At 51.7% G+C, this 23,778-nt stretch overlaps 1 protein-coding gene across 4 annotated transcripts in view; it reads left to right on the forward strand.

The window, feature by feature from the left end:
• TSR3 (TSR3 ribosome maturation factor) overlaps positions 1-23,778 on the forward strand; it is a 30,510-nt gene that overhangs the window by 211 nt on the left and 6,521 nt on the right. For 2 of the 4 annotated variants that reach the window (XM_075318088.1, XM_075318087.1), the window contains exons 1-4: positions 98-127; positions 751-892; positions 13,137-13,353; positions 23,506-23,699. In XM_075318088.1, coding sequence (XP_075174203.1) covers positions 778-892; positions 13,137-13,353; positions 23,506-23,699 — 526 coding nt within the window. In that variant the 5' untranslated portion in view covers positions 98-127; positions 751-777. Of the gene's footprint in view, positions 1-97; positions 128-218; positions 383-750; positions 893-13,136; positions 13,354-23,505; positions 23,700-23,778 lie in introns of those variants that run through there. The other 2 variants (XM_075318089.1, XM_075318090.1) reach the window with 2 other exon arrangements.

The raw sequence follows: 23,778 nt of genomic DNA on the forward strand, positions 1-23,778 counted from the left end.
CGTGATCCGATGTGAGTGTGTCTGCTATGGTTGGTTTAATAATAACAAATTTGTGTAAAAATTAAGGCGAGGCGGAGACGTGAAACTAATAGTTGTTGTAGGGAACACGTGAGCAGAGCACGGAGAGGTGAGCTGGGGAGTAATGGGGGACACTGGGGGTACCCTCCTGCCAGAGAGCGGCGCCTGCGCATGGGGGTCGTGATATTACATGGGGGGACGAGAATGACGTCACCAGTGTCTCAGGGCAACCTTCCAATTTACTTAGTGGTCAATTTCGTTACAATGTGCCAGCTTTCTGCTTGCTGTCAGTGAATCGAAACGTTCCTGCATTTGCTTCATTGTGACCATATACCAGAGGCTCCACGTGTCTCCTGTGCTGGAGGTTTGCTTCAGTGTGTCAGTGCAGATAATGGGGGACTGATGGGTCACACAGGATGGTCCGGACTAGATACAGTGCAAAACCCCCCCCAAAAATCACACACCGCCCCGATATCGCCATAGAGCTATAGCTACGTGTGAACAAGCGCGGACGGGTTCCTATAAGTGGCTCCTCTCCGTCATTAAAGGGGATGTCTTATATTTCATGTGCGCTTTTAAAGGGGTTGTCGTAAAATACAAACTTTTGGGGGGTATCGGCTCCGCGGGTTGATTTCCCGTCACATCGCGACGGATTGTGGGTATTGGGCATGCTGAGAGTTGTAGTGCCACTGCATCAATACAAGAAGAATATAGGAAAGTGTGTGTATTCAGCTTTACAGATCCCGACTGTGAGCGGCCATGGGGCGAAAGAAGCCGCAGAAGGACGGACGACCCCGGCACAAAGAATCCAGGTTCAAGAAAACCTCCAAAAGTCTCGAGAGCTTCACCTGCGAGGTGCACGAGGCGCTGGATGGTAATGGAGAATTCCTATAATGCCCTCTGTCTCCCTTGTGTGCCGCTCTGTAAGGTGGCAACTGGGAACCTATAGAGTAATATTGGCCCCGAGTGCCCCCTTGTAAAGTAATATTGGCCCCGAGTGTCCCCTTGTAAAATAATAATGGCCCCGAGTGCCCCCTTGTAAAGTAATAATGGCCCCGAGTGCCCCCTTGTAAAGTAATAATGGCCCCGAGTGCCCCCTTGTAAAGTAATAATGGCCCCGAGTGCCCCCTTGTAAAGCAATAATGGCCCCGAGTGCCCCCTTGTAAAGCAATAATGGCCCCGAGTGCCCCCTTGTAAAGCAATAATGGCCCCGAGTGCCCCCTTGTAAAGCAATAATGGCCCCGAGTGCCCCCTTGTAAAGCAATAATGGCCCCGAGTGCCCCCTTGTAAAGCAATAATGGCCCCGAGTGCCCCCTTGTAAAGCAATAATGGCCCCGAGTGCCCCCTTGTAAAGCAATAATGGCCCCGAGTGCCCCCTTGTAAAGTAGTAATGGCCCCGAGTGCCCCCCTTATAAAGTAGTAATGGCCCCGAGTGCCCCCCTTATAAAGTAATAATGGCCCCGAGTGCCCCCCACATATAGTAATAATGGCCCCGAGTGCCCCCCACATATAGTAATAATGGCCCCGAGTGCCCCCTTGTAAAGTGATAATGGCCCCGAGTGCCCCCTTGTAAAGTGATAATGGCCCCGAGTGCCCCCTTGTAAAGTGATAATGGCCCCGAGTGCCCCCTTGTAAAGTGATAATGGCCCCGAGTGCCCCCTTATAAAGTAATAATGGCCCGAGTGCCCCCTTGTAAAGTGATAATGGCCCCGAGTGCCCCCCACATATAGTAATAATGGCCCCGAGTGCCCCCTTGTAAAGTGATAATGGCCCCGAGTGCCCCCTTGTAAAGTGATAATGGCCCCGAGTGCCCCCTTATAAAGTAATAATGGCCCGAGTGCCCCCTTATATAGTAATAATGGCCCCGAGTGCCCCCTTGTAAAGTGATAATGGCCCCGAGTGCCCCCTTGTAAAGTGATAATGGCCCCGAGTACCCCCTTGTAAAGTGATAATGGCCCCGAGTGCCCCCTTGTAAAGTGATAATGGCCCCGAGTGCCCCCTTGTAAAGTGATAATGGCCCCGAGTGCCCCCTTGTAAAGTGATAATGGCCCCGAGTGCCCCCTTGTAAAGTGATAATGGCCCCGAGTGCCCCCTTGTAAAGTGATAATGGCCCCCAGTGCCCCCTTGTAAAGTGATAATGGCCCCGAGTGCCCCCTTGTAAAGTGATAATGGCCCCGAGTGCCCCCTTGTAAAGTGATAATGGCCCCGAGTGCCCCCTTGTAAAGTGATAATGGCCCCGAGTGCCCCCTTGTAAAGTGATAATGGCCCCGAGTGCCCCCTTGTAAAGTGATAATGGCCCCGAGTGCCCCCTTGTAAAGTGATAATGGCCCCGAGTGCCCCCTTGTAAAGTGATAATGGCCCCGAGTGCCCCCTTGTAAAGTGATAATGGCCCCGAGTGCCCCCTTGTAAAGTGATAATGGCCCCGAGTGCCCCCTTGTAAAGTGATAATGGCCCCGAGTGCCCCCTTGTAAAGTGATAATGGCCCCGAGTGCCCCCTTGTAAAGTGATAATGGCCCTGAGTGCCCCCTTGTAAAGTGATAATGGCCCCGAGTGCCCCCTTGTAAAGTGATAATGGCCCCGAGTGCCCCCTTGTAAAGTGATAATGGCCCCGAGTGCCCCCTTGTAAAGTGATAATGGCCCCGAGTGCCCCCTTGTAAAGTGATAATGGCCCCGAGTGCCCCCTTGTAAAGTGATAATGGCCCCGAGTGCCCCCTTGTAAAGTGATAATGGCCCCGAGTGCCCCCTTGTAAAGTGATAATGGCCCCGAGTGCCCCCTTGTAAAGTGATAATGGCCCCGAGTGCCCCCTTGTAAAGTGATAATGGCCCCGAGTGCCCCCTTGTAAAGTGATAATGGCCCCGAGTGCCCCCTTGTAAAGTGATAATGGCCCCGAGTGCCCCCTTATAAAGTAATAATGGCCCGAGTGCCCCCTTGTAAAGTGATAATGGCCCCGAGTGCCCCCCACATATAGTAATAATGGCCCCGAGTGCCCCCTTGTAAAGTGATAATGGCCCCGAGTGCCCCCTTGTAAAGTGATAATGGCCCCGAGTGCCCCCTTGTAAAGTAATAATGGCCCGAGTGCCCCCTTATATAGTAATAATGGCCCCGAGTGCCCCCTTGTAAAGTGATAATGGCCCCGAGTGCCCCCTTGTAAAGTGATAATGGCCCCGAGTACCCCCTTGTAAAGTGATAATGGCCCCGAGTGCCCCCTTGTAAAGTGATAATGGCCCCGAGTGCCCCCTTGTAAAGTGATAATGGCCCCGAGTGCCCCCTTGTAAAGTGATAATGGCCCCGAGTGCCCCCTTGTAAAGTGATAATGGCCCCGAGTGCCCCCTTGTAAAGTGATAATGGCCCCGAGTGCCCCCTTGTAAAGTGATAATGGCCCCGAGTGCCCCCTTGTAAAGTGATAATGGCCCCGAGTGCCCCCTTGTAAAGTGATAATGGCCCCGAGTGCCCCCTTGTAAAGTGATAATGGCCCCGAGTGCCCCCTTGTAAAGTGATAATGGCCCCGAGTGCCCCCTTGTAAAGTGATAATGGCCCCGAGTGCCCCCTTGTAAAGTGATAATGGCCCCGAGTGCCCCCTTGTAAAGTGATAATGGCCCCGAGTGCCCCCTTGTAAAGTGATAATGGCCCCGAGTGCCCCCTTGTAAAGTGATAATGGCCCCGAGTGCCCCCTTGTAAAGTGATAATGGCCCCGAGTGCCCCCTTGTAAAGTGATAATGGCCCCGAGTGCCCCCTTGTAAAGTGATAATGGCCCCGAGTGCCCCCTTGTAAAGTGATAATGGCCCCGAGTGCCCCCTTGTAAAGTGATAATGGCCCCGAGTGCCCCCTTGTAAAGTGATAATGGCCCCGAGTGCCCCCTTGTAAAGTGATAATGGCCCCGAGTGCCCCCTTGTAAAGTGATAATGGCCCCGAGTGCCCCCTTGTAAAGTGATAATGGCCCCGAGTGCCCCCTTGTAAAGTGATAATGGCCCCGAGTGCCCCCTTGTAAAGTGATAATGGCCCCGAGTGCCCCCTTGTAAAGTGATAATGGCCCCGAGTGCCCCCTTGTAAAGTGATAATGGCCCCGAGTGCCCCCTTGTAAAGTGATAATGGCCCCGAGTGCCCCCTTGTAAAGTGATAATGGCCCCGAGTGCCCCCTTGTAAAGTGATAATGGCCCCGAGTGCCCCCTTGTAAAGTGATAATGGCCCCGAGTGCCCCCTTGTAAAGTGATAATGGCCCCGAGTGCCCCCTTGTAAAGTGATAATGGCCCCGAGTGCCCCCTTGTAAAGTGATAATGGCCCCGAGTGCCCCCTTGTAAAGTGATAATGGCCCCGAGTGCCCCCTTGTAAAGTGATAATGGCCCCGAGTGCCCCCTTGTAAAGTGATAATGGCCCCGAGTGCCCCCTTGTAAAGTGATAATGGCCCCGAGTGCCCCCTTGTAAAGTGATAATGGCCCCGAGTGCCCCCTTGTAAAGTGATAATGGCCCCGAGTGCCCCCTTGTAAAGTGATAATGGCCCCGAGTGCCCCCTTGTAAAGTGATAATGGCCCCGAGTGCCCCCTTGTAAAGTGATAATGGCCCCGAGTGCCCCCTTGTAAAGTGATAATGGCCCCGAGTGCCCCCTTGTAAAGTGATAATGGCCCCGAGTGCCCCCTTGTAAAGTGATAATGGCCCCGAGTGCCCCCTTGTAAAGTGATAATGGCCCCGAGTGCCCCCTTGTAAAGTGATAATGGCCCCGAGTGCCCCCTTGTAAAGTGATAATGGCCCCGAGTGCCCCCTTGTAAAGTGATAATGGCCCCGAGTGCCCCCTTGTAAAGTGATAATGGCCCCGAGTGCCCCCTTGTAAAGTGATAATGGCCCCGAGTGCCCCCTTGTAAAGTGATAATGGCCCCGAGTGCCCCCTTGTAAAGTGATAATGGCCCCGAGTGCCCCCTTGTAAAGTGATAATGGCCCCGAGTGCCCCCTTGTAAAGTGATAATGGCCCCGAGTGCCCCCTTGTAAAGTGATAATGGCCCCGAGTGCCCCCTTGTAAAGTGATAATGGCCCCGAGTGCCCCCTTGTAAAGTGATAATGGCCCCGAGTGCCCCCTTGTAAAGTGATAATGGCCCCGAGTGCCCCCTTGTAAAGTGATAATGGCCCCGAGTGCCCCCTTGTAAAGGGATAATGGCCCCGAGTGCCCCCTTGTAAAGGGATAATGGCCCCGAGTGCCCCCTTGTAAAGGGATAATGGCCCCGAGTGCCCCCTTGTAAAGGGATAATGGCCCCGAGTGCCCCCTTGTAAAGGGATAATGGCCCCGAGTGCCCCCTTGTAAAGGGATAATGGCCCCGAGTGCCCCCTTGTAAAGGGATAATGGCCCCGAGTGCCCCCTTGTAAAGGGATAATGGCCCCGAGTGCCCCCTTGTAAAGGGATAATGGCCCCGAGTGCCCCCTTGTAAAGGGATAATGGCCCCGAGTGCCCCCTTGTAAAGTGATAATGGCCCCGAGTGCCCCCTTGTAAAGTGATAATGGCCCCGAGTGCCCCCTTGTAAAGTGATAATGGCCCCGAGTGCCCCCTTGTAAAGTGATAATGGCCCCGAGTGCCCCCTTGTAAAGTGATAATGGCCCCGAGTGCCCCCTTGTAAAGTGATAATGGCCCCGAGTGCCCCCTTGTAAAGTGATAATGGCCCCGAGTGCCCCCTTGTAAAGTGATAATGGCCCCGAGTGCCCCCTTGTAAAGTGATAATGGCCCCGAGTGCCCCCTTGTAAAGTGATAATGGCCCCGAGTGCCCCCTTGTAAAGTGATAATGGCCCCGAGTGCCCCCTTGTAAAGTAATAATGGCCCCGAGTGCCCCCTTGTAAAGTAATAATGGCCCCGAGTGCCCCCTTGTAAAGTAATAATGGCCCCGAGTGCCCCCTTGTAAAGCAATAATGGCCCCGAGTGCCCCCTTGTAAAGCAATAATGGCCCCGAGTGGCCCCTTGTAAAGCGATAATGGCCCCGAGTGCCCCCCTTATAAAGTAGTAATGGCCCCGAGTGCCCCCCTTATAAAGTAATAATGGCCCCGAGTGCCCCCCACATATAGTAATAATGGCCCCGAGTGCCCCCCACATATAGTAATAATGGCCCCGAGTGCCCCCTTGTAAAGTAATAATGGCCCCGAGTGCCCCCTTGTAAAGTAATAATGGCCCCGAGTGCCCCCTTGTAAAGCAATAATGGCCCCGAGTGGCCCCTTGTAAAGCGATAATGGCCCCGAGTGCCCCCCTTATAAAGTAGTAATGGCCCCGAGTGCCCCCCTTATAAAGTAATAATGGCCCCGAGTGCCCCCCACATATAGTAATAATGGCCCCGAGTGCCCCCCACATATAGTAATAATGGCCCCGAGTGCCCCCTTGTAAAGTGATAATGGCCCCGAGTGCCCCCTTGTAAAGTGATAATGGCCCCGAGTGCCCCCTTGTAAAGTGATAATGGCCCTGAGTGCCCCCTTGTAAAGTGATAATGGCCCCGAGTGCCCCCTTGTAAAGTGATAATGGCCCCGAGTGCCCCCTTGTAAAGTGATAATGGCCCCGAGTGCCCCCTTGTAAAGTGATAATGGCCCCGAGTGCCCCCTTGTAAAGTGATAATGGCCCCGAGTGCCCCCTTATAAAGTAATAATGGCCCGAGTGCCCCCTTATATAGTAATAATGGCCCCGAGTGCCCCCTTGTAAAGTGATAATGGCCCCGAGTGCCCCCCACATATAGTAATAATGGCCCCGAGTGCCCCCTTGTAAAGTGATAATGGCCCCGAGTGCCCCCTTGTAAAGTGATAATGGCCCCGAGTGCCCCCTTATAAAGTAATAATGGCCCGAGTGCCCCCTTATATAGTAATAATGGCCCCGAGTGCCCCCTTGTAAAGTGATAATGGCCCCGAGTGCCCCCCACATATAGTAATAATGGCCCCGAGTGCCCCCTTGTAAAGTGATAATGGCCCCGAGTGCCCCCTTGTAAAGTGATAATGGCCCCGAGTGCCCCCTTATAAAGTGATAATGGCCCGAGTGCCCCCCACATATAGTAATAATGGCCCCGAGTGCCCCCTTGTAAAGTGATAATGGCCCCGAGTGCCCCCTTGTAAAGTGATAATGGCCCCGAGTGCCCCCTTATAAAGTGATAATGGCCCGAGTGCCCCCTTATATAGTAATAATGGCCCCGAGTGCCCCCTTGTAAAGTGATAATGGCCCCGAGTGCCCCCCACATATAGTAATAATGGCCCCGAGTGCCCCCTTGTAAAGTGATAATGGCCCCGAGTGCCCCCTTGTAAAGTGATAATGGCCCCGAGTGCCCCCTTGTAAAGTGATAATGGCCCGAGTGCCCCCTTATATAGTAATAATGGCCCCGAGTGCCCCCTTGTAAAGTGATAATGGCCCCGAGTGCCCCCTTGTAAAGTGATAATGGCCCCGAGTGCCCCCTTGTAAAGTGATAATGGCCCCGAGTGCCCCCTTGTAAAGTGATAATGGCCCCGAGTGCCCCCTTGTAAAGTGATAATGGCCCCGAGTGCCCCCTTGTAAAGTGATAATGGCCCCGAGTGCCCCCTTGTAAAGTGATAATGGCCCCGAGTGCCCCCTTGTAAAGTGATAATGGCCCCGAGTGCCCCCTTGTAAAGTGATAATGGCCCCGAGTGCCCCCTTGTAAAGTGATAATGGCCCCGAGTGCCCCCTTGTAAAGTGATAATGGCCCCGAGCAGGGCTGTGGAGTCGGAGTCGGAGTCGTGGAGTCGGAGTCGGAGCTCATTTTGGTGGAGTCGGAGTCGGAGTCGGTATAAAATGCACCGACTCCGACTCCTAAAATATATAATAAATTGGGGACAGGAGTGCAATGCAGAATGTGCTGAATATTTTACTAAATAACAACATTTAGTATAATGCTTATATTTAAGTGAAAAATTTATTGTAGTACAATGTGAACATCAGACATTTAATTGTTTTTATGATACAATAATCAAGATATTTGGATAGAACATAAAATATTTATTGGAATACAACTTTAGAACACAAAAAAACTAATAAATTGTAAATATGTAATATATATAATATATATATATATACAGTGTATATACACACACACAAGATATATATGTAATCTACTGTATATTACATAGTGTATTACATATTTACAATTTATTACAGTTTTTTGTGTTCTAAAGTTGTATCCAATAAATATATTTTATGTTCTATCCAAATATCTTGATTATTGTATCATAAAAATTATTAAATGTCTGATGTTCACATACACATATTCATGTACTACAATAAATTTTTCACCTAACTATAAGCAATATATGTAGGAGCCGGAGTCGGAGCCGGAGTCGGAGCCGGAGTCGGAGTCGGTGCAAGAGAATTTGAGGAGTCGGAGTCGGAGTCGAAGGTTTGGCTTACCGACTCCACAGCCCTGGCCCCGAGTGCCCCCTTGTAAAGTGATAATGGCCCCGAGTGCCCCCTTGTAAAGTGATAATGGCCCCGAGTGCCCCCTTGTAAAGTGATAATGGCCCCGAGTGCCCCCTTGTAAAGTGATAATGGCCCCGAGTGCCCCCTTGTAAAGTGATAATGGCCCCGAGTGCCCCCTTGTAAAGTGATAATGGCCCCGAGTGCCCCCTTGTAAAGTGATAATGGCCCCGAGTGCCCCCTTGTAAAGTGATAATGGCCCCGAGTGCCCCCTTGTAAAGTGATAATGGCCCCGAGTGCCCCCTTGTAAAGTGATAATGGCCCCGAGTGCCCCCTTGTAAAGTGATAATGGCCCCGAGTGCCCCCTTGTAAAGTGATAATGGCCCCGAGTGCCCCCTTGTAAAGTGATAATGGCCCCGAGTGCCCCCTTGTAAAGTGATAATGGCCCCGAGTGCCCCCTTGTAAAGTGATAATGGCCCCGAGTGCCCCCTTGTAAAGTGATAATGGCCCCGAGTGCCCCCTTGTAAAGTGATAATGGCCCCGAGTGCCCCCTTGTAAAGTGATAATGGCCCCGAGTGCCCCCTTGTAAAGTGATAATGGCCCCGAGTGCCCCCTTGTAAAGTGATAATGGCCCCGAGTGCCCCCTTGTAAAGTGATAATGGCCCCGAGTGCCCCCTTGTAAAGTGATAATGGCCCCGAGTGCCCCCTTGTAAAGTGATAATGGCCCCGAGTGCCCCCTTGTAAAGTGATAATGGCCCCGAGTGCCCCCTTGTAAAGTGATAATGGCCCCGAGTGCCCCCTTGTAAAGTGATAATGGCCCCGAGTGCCCCCTTGTAAAGTGATAATGGCCCCGAGTGCCCCCTTGTAAAGTGATAATGGCCCCGAGTGCCCCCTTGTAAAGTGATAATGGCCCCGAGTGCCCCCTTGTAAAGTGATAATGGCCCCGAGTGCCCCCTTGTAAAGTGATAATGGCCCCGAGTGCCCCCTTGTAAAGTGATAATGGCCCCGAGTGCCCCCTTGTAAAGTGATAATGGCCCCGAGTGCCCCCTTGTAAAGTGATAATGGCCCCGAGTGCCCCCTTGTAAAGTGATAATGGCCCCGAGTGCCCCCTTGTAAAGTGATAATGGCCCCGAGTGCCCCCTTGTAAAGTGATAATGGCCCCGAGTGCCCCCTTGTAAAGTGATAATGGCCCCGAGTGCCCCCTTGTAAAGTGATAATGGCCCCGAGTGCCCCCTTGTAAAGTGATAATGGCCCCGAGTGCCCCCTTGTAAAGTGATAATGGCCCCGAGTGCCCCCTTGTAAAGTGATAATGGCCCCGAGTGCCCCCTTGTAAAGTGATAATGGCCCCGAGTGCCCCCTTGTAAAGTGATAATGGCCCCGAGTGCCCCCTTGTAAAGTGATAATGGCCCCGAGTGCCCCCTTGTAAAGTGATAATGGCCCCGAGTGCCCCCTTGTAAAGTGATAATGGCCCCGAGTGCCCCCTTGTAAAGTGATAATGGCCCCGAGTGCCCCCTTGTAAAGTGATAATGGCCCCGAGTGCCCCCTTGTAAAGTGATAATGGCCCCGAGTGCCCCCTTGTAAAGTGATAATGGCCCCGAGTGCCCCCTTGTAAAGTGATAATGGCCCCGAGTGCCCCCTTGTAAAGTGATAATGGCCCCGAGTGCCCCCTTGTAAAGTGATAATGGCCCCGAGTGCCCCCTTGTAAAGTGATAATGGCCCCGAGTGCCCCCTTGTAAAGTGATAATGGCCCCGAGTGCCCCCTTGTAAAGTGATAATGGCCCCGAGTGCCCCCTTGTAAAGTGATAATGGCCCCGAGTGCCCCCTTGTAAAGTGATAATGGCCCCGAGTGCCCCCTTGTAAAGTGATAATGGCCCCGAGTGCCCCCTTGTAAAGTGATAATGGCCCCGAGTGCCCCCTTGTAAAGTGATAATGGCCCCGAGTGCCCCCTTGTAAAGTGATAATGGCCCCGAGTGCCCCCTTGTAAAGTGATAATGGCCCCGAGTGCCCCCTTGTAAAGTGATAATGGCCCCGAGTGCCCCCTTGTAAAGTGATAATGGCCCCGAGTGCCCCCTTGTAAAGTGATAATGGCCCCGAGTGCCCCCTTGTAAAGTGATAATGGCCCCGAGTGCCCCCTTGTAAAGTGATAATGGCCCCGAGTGCCCCCTTGTAAAGTGATAATGGCCCCGAGTGCCCCCTTGTAAAGTGATAATGGCCCCGAGTGCCCCCTTGTAAAGTGATAATGGCCCCGAGTGCCCCCTTGTAAAGTGATAATGGCCCCGAGTGCCCCCTTGTAAAGTGATAATGGCCCCGAGTGCCCCCTTGTAAAGTGATAATGGCCCCGAGTGCCCCCTTGTAAAGTGATAATGGCCCCGAGTGCCCCCTTGTAAAGTGATAATGGCCCCGAGTGCCCCCTTGTAAAGTGATAATGGCCCCGAGTGCCCCCTTGTAAAGTGATAATGGCCCCGAGTGCCCCCTTGTAAAGTGATAATGGCCCCGAGTGCCCCCTTGTAAAGTGATAATGGCCCCGAGTGCCCCCTTGTAAAGTGATAATGGCCCCGAGTGCCCCCTTGTAAAGTGATAATGGCCCCGAGTGCCCCCTTGTAAAGTGATAATGGCCCCGAGTGCCCCCTTGTAAAGTGATAATGGCCCCGAGTGCCCCCTTGTAAAGTGATAATGGCCCCGAGTGCCCCCTTGTAAAGTGATAATGGCCCCGAGTGCCCCCTTGTAAAGTGATAATGGCCCCGAGTGCCCCCTTGTAAAGTGATAATGGCCCCGAGTGCCCCCTTGTAAAGTGATAATGGCCCCGAGTGCCCCCTTGTAAAGTGATAATGGCCCCGAGTGCCCCCTTGTAAAGTGATAATGGCCCCGAGTGCCCCCTTGTAAAGTGATAATGGCCCCGAGTGCCCCCTTGTAAAGTGATAATGGCCCCGAGTGCCCCCTTGTAAAGTGATAATGGCCCCGAGTGCCCCCTTGTAAAGTGATAATGGCCCCGAGTGCCCCCTTGTAAAGTGATAATGGCCCCGAGTGCCCCCTTGTAAAGTGATAATGGCCCCGAGTGCCCCCTTGTAAAGTGATAATGGCCCCGAGTGCCCCCTTGTAAAGTGATAATGGCCCCGAGTGCCCCCTTGTAAAGTGATAATGGCCCCGAGTGCCCCCTTGTAAAGTGATAATGGCCCCGAGTGCCCCCTTGTAAAGTGATAATGGCCCCGAGTGCCCCCTTGTAAAGTGATAATGGCCCCGAGTGCCCCCTTGTAAAGTGATAATGGCCCCGAGTGCCCCCTTGTAAAGTGATAATGGCCCCGAGTGCCCCCTTGTAAAGTGATAATGGCCCCGAGTGCCCCCTTGTAAAGTGATAATGGCCCCGAGTGCCCCCTTGTAAAGTGATAATGGCCCCGAGTGCCCCCTTGTAAAGTGATAATGGCCCCGAGTGCCCCCTTGTAAAGTGATAATGGCCCCGAGTGCCCCCTTGTAAAGTGATAATGGCCCCGAGTGCCCCCTTGTAAAGTGATAATGGCCCCGAGTGCCCCCTTGTAAAGTGATAATGGCCCCGAGTGCCCCCTTGTAAAGTGATAATGGCCCCGAGTGCCCCCTTGTAAAGTGATAATGGCCCCGAGTGCCCCCTTGTAAAGTGATAATGGCCCCGAGTGCCCCCTTGTAAAGTGATAATGGCCCCGAGTGCCCCCTTGTAAAGTGATAATGGCCCCGAGTGCCCCCTTGTAAAGTGATAATGGCCCCGAGTGCCCCCTTGTAAAGTGATAATGGCCCCGAGTGCCCCCTTGTAAAGTGATAATGGCCCCGAGTGCCCCCTTGTAAAGTGATAATGGCCCCGAGTGCCCCCTTGTAAAGTGATAATGGCCCCGAGTGCCCCCTTGTAAAGTGATAATGGCCCCGAGTGCCCCCTTGTAAAGTGATAATGGCCCCGAGTGCCCCCTTGTAAAGTGATAATGGCCCCGAGTGCCCCCTTGTAAAGTGATAATGGCCCCGAGTGCCCCCTTGTAAAGTGATAATGGCCCCGAGTGCCCCCTTGTAAAGTGATAATGGCCCCGAGTGCCCCCTTGTATAGTGATAATGGCCCCGAGTGCCCCCTTATATAGTGATAATGGCCCCGAGTGCCCCCTTATATAGTAATAATGGCCCAGAGTGCCTGCCCCCTTACGTAGTGGTAATGTCCCCTTATCTAGTGATAATGCCCCCTGTGCCCTCTTAAAAACTAAGCCTTTGCCAAATGCGCCCATTGAAGGAACTAATGGCACGTGTGTCCCCTTATAAAGAAACAATTTTTTCTGAGTTCCCCTTATCAAGTAATAATACCCTATTAATAATTCTCAATTGCCCCCCCATCCTCCAAACAATGATACCCCCCGAGTGCCGATGCTCCAGGTGCCTCTGGCCTGTGTTCATCAATCCAATTGTGTGTGGTGCTCGAGTGGGCAGACAAACCACAATCCGCAAAAAAAGGGTCTCTGCTCAATAGGTTGGGGACCCCTGTAGGGCATGTGTATGGCATAGAGGGGGATCTCACTAGAACTCCCTTTTAAGTGCTTATTCAGGGGCCTGGCACAATGTTTTTCTTATACCGTATCACATAATTATACCGCCTATCCAAGCCAAACAATCACATGTCCGCATAATACCGCCACATAGTACCATACAGTGAACATGTACCAGTGTGGGCTGAGTAGTGCCCTAATCCTTATGCTTCTTATACATGTTGTGATGTCTTCTCATCTTATTTGCCCACTGAAGCCAGTATTCGGGGGGATGCAGCTGCAGATGATGAAGAGACAAAGGTGAAGTTCCCGTGTGCTCTGGCAATGTGGGAGCTGGGCCACTGTGACCCCAAGAGGTGCACAGGCCGAAAGCTCGCCCGGAAAGGTCTGGTCCGAACCCTTCGCCTTAACCAAAGGTTCAATGGTGTGATCCTCAGTCCCATGGGGACGCTGTATGTATCCCCCGCCGACAAGTAAGTTCTGCGCACGACCTAATAGTGCAAATTGATTTTTGACTGACTTTGAAATAATGTTCCGATAGTTAATGTAAGTTGTCTCTGATAAGGAGACTGTCAGCAAGCAGAGCGATTCGAGAAGTACCGTATTTTTCGGATTATAAGACGCACTTTTCCTCCCAAAAATTTGGGAGGAAAATGAGGGGTGCGTCCTAAAATCCGAATATAGCGGTACCTGGGTGTCCTGTCTGTGCGGCGATCAGGCGGCCGGGTGCCTGTGGCTGCGTGCGGGCGGCAGTCGGTGCCGGTGCGGGCGTTAGTCCGGTGCCCTTGCCTGTGTGCGGGCGGCAGCCGGGTGCCTGTCCGTGCCGGCTGCCTCTCTGTGCGGTTGGGCGGGCAGCCTCCTGGCTGCTACTCTGTGCGGGCGGCTGTGCAGCAGGTTACCCTGTGTTACAGTGTGTCCGCGGTCCCAGTTTCAAATGATGGCGCCGGGAGCGGGCACGTGCGCAGATGGAGCTCTTAGATGAGCACTCCATCTGCGCATGCGCTGCTCCAGGTGTCATCATTTGAACCGGGACCGCGGATACTGGGACTCTCACCGCACTGGCCTGCTGCACCACTCACCCGCCACTGCTGCCGCTACCACGGACCCTGCCGCACCTGCCACCACGGACGCCGCCGCACCTGCCAGCACAACCTCTGCCTCCCGTGACCCCCGCTGCCCCCCTCAGGTAAGACAACACCTGAATATAAGACTGACCCCATTTTTATTTATATTTTTTTTACCTTTTTTTTATGTCTTTGTGGTGCGTTTTATAAAGCGAAAAATATGGTACTCAAACATCATAAGACCACTAGGGGGCAGCACTCATCTGCCTGAAGCGTTCCCATAGTTAATATATTCCTCAGCTTGGAATCTGATTGGACTAACCAATCAGGACATGCAATTTTTTTTTAGATTGGAGATTGCTTGGTGAGCTGATTGCAGGGACCGCTGTGCCCGACCATAAATGTATAGTATTTATTAGGGAACCTGTCAGGAACATTAATCCCCCAACCATTCATATGACTTTGTAGCCCTTTAAAAGATAACCCAGTCCACCCCATTATGACCCCAAAGTGCTGCTCCAGCAGAGAGAAATAGTGTTTAGAAGTTCTGCATGCGATGCACTTACAGCTCCTCAGCCTCGTGTTGTATTCCTTGCCTAGCACTATCCTCCTCTGATTGATTGACAGGTCAGTTTCCGTGGACCAGAGCAAACTACATCACATTTGGCCAAGGGAGGGCGCTGCTAGTTGGGGAATACAATCTGAGACTGAGAAGCTGTAAGTGCATCGTCATGCCCCAAGATACGAATATACAGAACTTTCATACACAGTTTCTCGCTGCTGGATCAGCAATTTTGGGTCATAACAGGGTTGATTTGCTTATCTCTTAAAGGGGAAAACACTTACAGTAATGGTTCGAGAGAGGGAGTTTCCAACAGGTTCATCAAAAGGTGAACAGGCTGTGTCCACCAGAATGGTCGTCCATTGTCAAAATACAGTCCCTGACAGAAGTTCTGTCGCTTATCCATGTTATGTAAATAAAAGCTTATAATCGGACTTTAAATTCATCCGTTGGTTTTATAAATTACTCTTTTGACAGCTGAAACCCTCCCAAATTTGGTTTAGGTTTTGAAAAAAAATGTTGCTGCAAAGCTGAAATATTGATCATTTAATGAACTCAGAAAAGTCAGATTTTGGCAAGACAAAAGTTTTGTCGCTTTGTCATATAATGCACCCAATCCTAGTTTACATCCTCACCTGTGCTCACTAAATGATCGGTTAATTAGTGGGTGTGTATAAAAAGAAACCCAGCACCCCAGACCTTCAACTGAACTGCAACTTGACCTCTGACAACATGCCAAAAATCCACCCTGCGACCAAAGCCTTGATTATCAAGAGGCTGAAGAACAGATCCACTGCAGAGGTGACTGGCACCTTTAATGTGTCTTAGCGTCAAGTACAAAGAATTAAAAAAAAGATTTGAAGAGACTGGAGATGTTTTTGATAAGCCCAGGTCCGGCAGACCCCGCAAGATAACTGCTCAGGAGCAACGTTTGTTGGTTAGAAAATCCAAAGCCAGCCTCTCTTCCACTGCAGCAGAGCTCCAAAAGGCCTGGTCACCTCAAGTCCCTGTGTCAAGTAGAACAGTTTGTAGGATTTTGTCTCGAAATGCGTCCATGGTTGAATCAGTGCCCAGAAGCCAGCACTAAGCAAAAGGCAATTAAACAACCATGTGGCATTTGCGAAGTCCCACAGCCTGCTAAACAGATGGACGCTCGAAAAGTGGCAGAAGGTGGATTTCTCTGATGAATGTTCAGTTGAATTACACCACAGCCGCTGCAAATACTGCAGGAGACCTACTGGAGCCTGTATGGATCCAGAAAACAGTTAAGTTTGGTGGTGGAAAGATCATGGTCTTGGGTTACATTCAGTATGGGGGTGTGCGAAACATTTGCAAGATGGAAGGCAATATCAATAGCCTAAAATATCAAGAAATATTAGCTACCTCTTACATTCCCAATCATAAAAGGGGTCACATTCTGCAGCAGGATGGTGCGCCATCTCATACATCCATCTCTACAACAAAGTTCCTCCTGGCAAAGAAGATCAAGGTGCTCAAGGACTGGCCAGCCCAGTCACCAGACATGAACATCATTGAGCATGTTTGGGGTAGGATGAAAGAGGAAGCTTGGAAGACAAAACCAAAGAATCTAGATGAACTCTGGGATTCATGTAAGATGCATTCTCTGCTATCCCTGATGACTTCACTAAATTGTATGAATCATTGTTGAACCGCATGGTTACAGTGCTTCAAACCCATGAAAGTCACCCAAAATATTAAATATGGCTCTAATAGAACCACAATTTTATTCACTAATGTTATGCAACATATCTTTGTACTAGAAGTTAATTACTTATTTGAATTTCACATTACTTTCTGTGGGCAACAAAACTTTTGTCTTGCCAAAATCTGACCTTTCGGTGTTCATTAAATGATCAATATTTCAGCTTTGCAGCAACTTTATTTTAATAACCGAAACCAAATTTGGGAGGGTTTCAGCTTTCAAAAGAGTAATTTATAAAACCAATGGATGAATTTAAAGTCAGGTTATAAGCTTTTATTTCCATAACATAGATAAGCGACAGAACTTCTGTCAGGGACTGTAGGATAGAGATGTGTTCATGGAACTTTTGAGTATGGAAATTGGGTCCAATAGTGTGACCCCCCCCTCCCCCTTCCCTACATTTGCCCTCTATTTATGGTGGGTGGCACATTGAGTGTCTGGAGTGGGCTCCGGAGCTGAGACCACTCTGTGTGCAGCAGATATCAGAGATGTGTTACAGTAGACTATCTCCTGTAATGGAGATAACTCCTATCCTGTCTGTTTAACTCCATTAAAAATACAACAAATCCCTATAAGAAAAAAGGACCTTTATATCATCATTTCATCAGAAGAATTTAAAAAAGTTATGGCGCCTGGGAAGCAGGGGTTAAACACAAAATGGTCATCACCACAAATAGCAGGAAAGAGCTTAATATTTGGTATGACACATAACTAGAAAAAAACGGTCCTTACCAATACATGGTAAATTACCAGTATAAGATGCAGACAGGCCCCGAGGTATATAATATTTAGCATTAATTTAAAGTATGTGGTGGGGGTTTCATTGCTAAAGTAAGCAACCTTGGGCTAGGTGTGCCTTTTTAGGGGCAGGCAGCGAATTCTATAGAAATTCTTGTGGTCCCAACATGTAAAACACTGCACTGCTTCTTTGAATGGAAACTTTCAGGGCAAGGTTACTACTAAAACTAGCATTATGGCGGTATAGGTCGTAGAATAACATAAAAAATGATACCTGTCTTGTAGTGATCCGATGTTCCAGTGCTGAGAAATCGATGTTTTGAAGTCACATAAAAATTATCCTGGAAGTGCATTAGGGCGTGTCCATGCACTTGGAGTCTGACACGCCCCCAGTGCACTTGCAGGATAATTTGCATATAGCTTCCAAGCTTGATTTCTCAGCCTTTGGACATCGGATCACTACAAGACAGGTATCATTTCTTTATCGTTCCTTTGGGAGACCCAGACCTTGGGTGTTTAGCTTCTGCCTCCGGAGGACACACAAAGTACTACACCTAAAAGGTGTAGCTCCTCCCTCTGAGCCTATACACCCCCTGGTGAACCAGTCACAGCCAGTTTTTTCGCTTTGTGTTCAGGAGGCATACATCCACACATGCGTTCTCATATGATTTTTTCCTTTTTTTCTTTTTTTGGAAGAAGATTGAAGAAATGCGGGTCCACGTCTGGACTCCCGGCATGTCCCTTCTCACCCCACTGTGTCGGTGGTGTTGTAAGGTTGATTTCCAAGGCTGGAGCCTTACATGCCGTGCTCCTTCACCATCCCTCCTGGGCTCTGGCTTGAAGTGGGAGCCAGCACGGTCTCCATGCCTGGCAGGAGACCGGTCTCCGGCCACAGCCCCTTGAGGACCCTGCTGGACTGGAGCACTCACCCCCAGGGACCTGGCCCTGCGTCTCAGCAGCTAAGTACCTTGAGACGTCCATATGTTGGGGGTCCCTGTCATTTATTGTGGGGGGAGAGTGTGTTTACTGTGTTTTTTAGCATTTCCGGCCGGTTCTCTGGCTTTTCGCTCGAGACCGCGCCGATGGTGCCTGCGCGTCGGCCTCGCTGCTTAAATTTAGGCCCCGGCTTCGCCGGAGGCCTAGATTCTGTTACCTGCCCTCGCATGTCACTCATGCTGAGGGACAGGCATGGCCCCTCCCGGTGGCCGTCCTGCACAGGGGAGGGACCCTCCTCACTGCTTGTGTGCGACTACACCCCCCCCCCCTGCAGGCCTCTATGGCCCTCCAGATCCCGCCCTTCCTACAGGGACGCCCAAGGTTCCGCCCCCTCTCTTTGCTCCGGCGGCCATTTTCTTGGGCAGGTTTCACTCTGTTCTGGCCCGTCCTGCACTCTGCATCCCTGCTGAGGTGCTGTGCATTGGGGGTCCGGGCTTCGGGATCTGGAGGGCACACAACACCGCTTCCAGCGGTCTGGTAAGCCACAGCCGGTCTCCGGTTGTGGACCTCTGCTATATTCTCCCTGGGATTCATTCCCTTTATAGAAGCTGTTTCCCCCCACTCAGGCAGCATGTCACACACGAGGAGCAAGGCTCCAAAGCTTTATGCTGTATGTGCTGCATGTAAGCTTCCGCTGCCTGAACAGAGCACCTATCCACATTGTGAGGTCTGCTCTAACTTGGAGGTGCCACGGCCTGGGGTCTCGGCCCCAGTGGTCTCTCAGGCTGCTCCTGCACCTTTGACTGAACCCCCGGCCTGGGTAGAGTCCTTTTCTAGGTCTATCTCCCAGTCATTTGCTGAGTCCATGGGACTTCTGTCCAGGACTTTGATGAATATGCATCAGCCCCCTTCACAGGGTGCCTCTAATACTCTTGCTAAGGGGCCTTTAGGTCTGGAGCTCACAGAGGATTCATCATCAGGGCACGGACCCCGTCCGTCTAAGAGGCTCCGCAGGGTTTCCTCTCCCTCCTCATCCCGTGGCTCTGATTCAAGGGCTGAGGACTCGCAGGATGAGGAGGATGCCTTTACAGGGGGCTCGGAGGCTAACTCCATGTGCCCCATTGCTCCTTCCGAGGGTGACTCAGAATTTAGTGACTTGATTGCTTCCATTAATTCTGTACTGGATCTCAATCCGCCAGTATCAGAGGAACAACCCTCTCTGGCAGAAAAGCACCAGTTTACCTCGCCTAAGAGAGTAAAGAGTGTGTTTTTTAACCACTCCAGTTTTCAGGCCGCTGTAACCAAGCCCAGGGCCTGCCCTGACAAACGCTTCCCAAAGCGTGGTTCTGATGACCGTTTTCCCTTTCCACCTGAGGTGGTCAAGGAGTGGGCTCACTCCCCAAAGGTAGACCCTCCAGTGTCTAGGCTCTCAGCCCGGACCGTTGTGTCGGTGGCTGATGGCACTTCCCTTAAGGATGCCACTGACCGTCACATTGACCTTCTGGCCAAATCCGTATATGAAGCGGCGGGGGCCTCGTTTTCCCCGACTTTTGCAGCAGTGTGGGCCCTCAAAGCCATCTCATAGTCTGGAGGAGATGCATTCCCTCACCAGGGAATCTATGCCCGAGATGGTTGCCTTAACTTCTCAGGCTTCAGCTTTTTCATCCTCTGCCATGTCTGCCATGCTGGAGGTTTCTCACCGCACTGCGGTGGCTTCGGCTAATTCCCTCGTTATCCGCAGGATCTTGTGGCTTCGAGAGTGGAAGGCAGATGCTTCTTCAAAGAAGTACCTTGCTGGGCTCCCTTTTGTTGGTTCCCGGCTGTTCGGTGAACAGCTGGATGAAATTATTAAAGAGGCTACTGGCGGGAAGAGTACTTCCATGCCACAAACCAAGACCAGGAAACCTGCCCAGGGTAGGATTCAGTCGAGGTTTCGCTCCTTTCGTTCCTCCAACTGGTCGTCCTCTAAGCCCTCCGCCTCGTCCGCTAACTCAGCCAAGGACCAGAAATCCAACTGGCGCTCCAGAGCGCGTCCGCAGAAGACCGCAGGAGGTCCTGCCACTAAGGCAGCCTCCTCGTGACTCTCTGTCCGATCCAGCCACGTCCTTAGTCAGTGGCAGGCTCTCCCACTTTGGCGACGCTTGGTTTCAACAAGTCTCCGATCAGTGGGTGAGAGATATCTCTCACGGCTACAGGATAGAATTTTCTTCCAGCCCGCCAAACAGATTTTTTTCTCTCAACTCCCCCCTGCTCCAGGGCCGCCGCCTTTTCACAGGCCGTAACAGCCTTGCAGGCCAACGGAGTAATTGTACCAGTTCCCGCCCGGGAACGATTCAGAGGTTTCTACTCAAACCTCTTCCTAGTTCCCAAAAAGAACGGTACCTTCAGGCCCATCCTGGATCTCAAGCTTCTCAACAAGCATGTTCGGGTGCGGCACTTTCGCATGGAGTCCCTGCGATCAGTCATTGCCTCAATGACCCAAGGGGATTTCCTGGCGTCCATCGACATCAGAGATGCCTATCTGCATGTGCCCATTGCGGTTTCACACCAGCGTTGGCTACGCTTTGCAATAGGAGACGATCATTTCCAATTCGTGGCTCTCCCCTTCAGGTTAGCCACGGCCCCTCGGGTTTTCACCAAGGTCATGGCAGCCGTGATTGCGGTTCTGCACCTTCAGGGGTTGGCAGTGCTCCCCTACCTGGACGACCTTCTAGTCAAAGCGCCATCCAGCGCAGACTGTCAGCGGAGTGTCTCGCTCACTCTCGCCACTCTAGCCCAATTCGGGTGGCTTGTCAAACTTCCCAAATCCACTCTGACTCCGACCCAGAGTCTCACGTACCTAGGGATGCAGTTCGAGACTCTGCCGGCACTTGTGAAGTTGCCATTAGTCAAACAGCAGTCCCTCCAACTGGCGGTGCGCTCTCTGCTGAGGCCCCGCCGTTATACCCTCAGGCGTCTGATGCAGGTGCTGGGTCAAATGGTGGCGTCCATGGAGGCTGTTCCCTTTGCCCAGTTCCATCTGCGCCCCCTGCAGCTGGACATTCTCCGCTGTTGGGACAAGCGGCCTTCCTCCTTACACAAGTCAGTGGCTCTGTCGCCACGGACCAAGAGCTCTCTTCAGTGGTGGCTTCGGCCCCTCTCCCTGTCCCAAGGGCGGTCCTTCCTGGCCCCGTCCTGGGTGATTCTCACCACGGATGCCAGTCTATCCGGCTGGGGAGCGGTATGTCTCCACCACAGAGCACAGGGCACTTGGACTCCGTCCGAGTCAGCCCTTTCAATCAATGTGCTGGAAATCAGAGCCGTACTTCTAGCTCTCCTAGCATTTCGCCATCTGCTGGCGGGCAGGCACATTCGAGTCCAGTCACACAACGCGACAGCGGTTGCCTACATCAACCAGCAAGGCGGGACACGCAGCCGCCTGGCAATGATGGAGGTACAACGCATTCTTCATATGGGCGGAGGACTCCAGGTCCACCATATCCGCAGTCCACATCCCAGGCGTGGAAAACTGGGAGACAGATTATCTCAGCCGTCAAAGCGTGGACGGTGGCGAGTGGTCCCTGCACCCGACAGTGTTTCAGTCGATCTGCCGCAAATGGGGCACTCCGGACCTAATGGCATTCCGTCACAACAACAAGGTTCCTGTTTACGTGGCTCGCTCCCACGATCCTCAGGCCTTCGCCGCGGACGCTCTGGTTCAGGACTGGTCCCAGTTTCGTCTGTCCTACGTGTTTCCCCCTCTAGCTCTCTTGCCCAGAGTCCTGCGCAAGATCAGAATGGAGGGTCGTCGAGTCATCCTCATTGCACCGGACTGGCCCAGGCGAGCTTGGTATCCGGACCTGCTCCAACTGTCCGTAGAGATGCCGTGGCATCTCCCGGACCGTCCAGACCTACTCTCGCAAGGTCCGTTTTTCCGCCCGAATTCTGCGGCCCTCAAATTGACGGCGTGGCTCTTGAGTCCTGGATTTTGACGGCTTCTGGTATTCCCCCTGAAGTCATCTCCAGTATGACTCGGGCCCGTAAGTCTTCCTCCGCTAAGATCTATCACAGGACTTGGAAAATTTTCCTGTCCTGGTGTCGCTCTACCGGCCATCCTCCTTGGCCATTCTCCTTGCCGACTCTTCTGTCTTTTCTACAGTCCGGTCTGCAGCTAGGACTGTCCCTCAACTCTGCGTCTCGCTCGGCTGGCTCAGGTCCGCACCTTCATGCAGGGCGTGTCTCACATCATTCCGCCTTACCAGCGACCCTTGGACCCCTGGGACCTTAACTTGGTTCTCACGGTCTTGCAGAAACCCCCCTTTGAGCCTCTTAGGGAGGTTTCTTTGTATCGTCTTTCACAGAAAGTGGCCTTTCTGGTTGCCATAACTTCTCTCAGGAGAGTCTCTGATTTGGCTGCGCTCTCCTCGGAGTCACCTTTTTTAGTCTTTCATCAAGACAAGGTGGTTCTCCGTCCGACTCCGGACTTTCTTCCTAAGGTGTTCTCTCCCTTCCACCTTAACCAGGACATTACCTTACCTTCCTTCTGTCCGGCCCCTGTTCATCGCTTTGAAAAAGCTCTGCATACTCTAGATCTGGTGCGTGCTCTCCGGATCTATGTGTCTCGCCCCGCTGCGCTCAGGCGGTGCACCTCTCTTCTTGTGGTAACCACAGGTCGGCGCAAGGGCCTCCCAGCTTCTAAGCCGACCTTAGCCCGTTGGATTAGGTCGACCATTTCGGACGCCTATCAGAGTACGCAGGCGCCTCCCCCGCCGGGGATCAAAGCACACTTGACCAGAGCTGTCGGTGCCTCTTGGGCTTTTAGGCACCAGGCTACGGTTCAACAAGTCTGTCAGGCTGCCACTTGGACTAGCCTGCATACCTTTTCGAAGCACTACCAAGTGCATGCTCATGCTTCGGCAGATGCGAGCTTGGGCAGACGCATCCTTCAGGCGGCGGTCGCCCATTTGTGAAGTTAGGCTCTGCCTACTTCTTAGTTTTTTCTGTTTATTTCCCACCCAGGGACTGCTTTGGAACGTCCCAAGGTCTGGGTCTCCCAAAGGAACGATAAAGAAAAAGAGAATTTTGTTTACTTACCGTAAATTCTTTTTCTTATAGTTCTGTCTTGGGAGACCCAGCACCCTCCCTGTTGCCTGTTGGCAATTTCCTTGTTCTGCGTGTTATCACCGGCTGTTGTCGTGAACAGAGTCCTCCGGTTGTTCCGGCTCTTGCTCTGTTCTACTTGTGGGTGGCTATTCTCCTTCAGCTTTTGCACTAAACTGGTTGTGACTGGTTCACCAGGGGGTGTATAAGCTCAGAGGGAGGAGCTACACCTTTTAGGTGTAGTACTTTGTGTGTCCTCCGGAGGCAGAAGCTAAACACCCAAGGTCTGGGTCTCCCAATACGGAACTATAAGAAAAAGAATTTACGGTAAGTAACAAAATTCTCTTTTTTTCTCGCTGTTCTAGCCCAGATAGTGCTGTACTACTAATTATAGTGGTAAATTCATCTGGATTCGTTCCCTTTTTATGTAATTTATGACCCCCGGTGATACATATAATGAGCAGTGAAATGTCAAGTCCTCTCAGTTCTAATGTGCATATTTATTTCTTCATATGACCATCAGGCAGATTGTTGCGGACAGCGGAGTCGCAGTTATCGATTGTTCATGGGCGAAGCTGGACGAAACGCCGTTTACAAAAATGAAAGGGAGCCATCCTCGACTCTTGCCGTACCTGGTGGCTGCCAACCCTGTCAATTACGGCCGACCCTGCAAACTGTCATGTGTGGAAGCTTTTGCTGCAACTTTTTGTATTGTGGGTTAGTAAAGACACTGCCAAATAAATAAATAAAAATACAAAAAAAAACACACAAAAAAAAAGGTGTGTGTGTGTATATG

The sequence above is a fragment of the Anomaloglossus baeobatrachus genome, chromosome 7 (genome assembly GCF_048569485.1).
Source record: "Anomaloglossus baeobatrachus isolate aAnoBae1 chromosome 7, aAnoBae1.hap1, whole genome shotgun sequence".
Lineage (NCBI taxonomy): Eukaryota > Metazoa > Chordata > Amphibia > Anura > Aromobatidae > Anomaloglossus > Anomaloglossus baeobatrachus.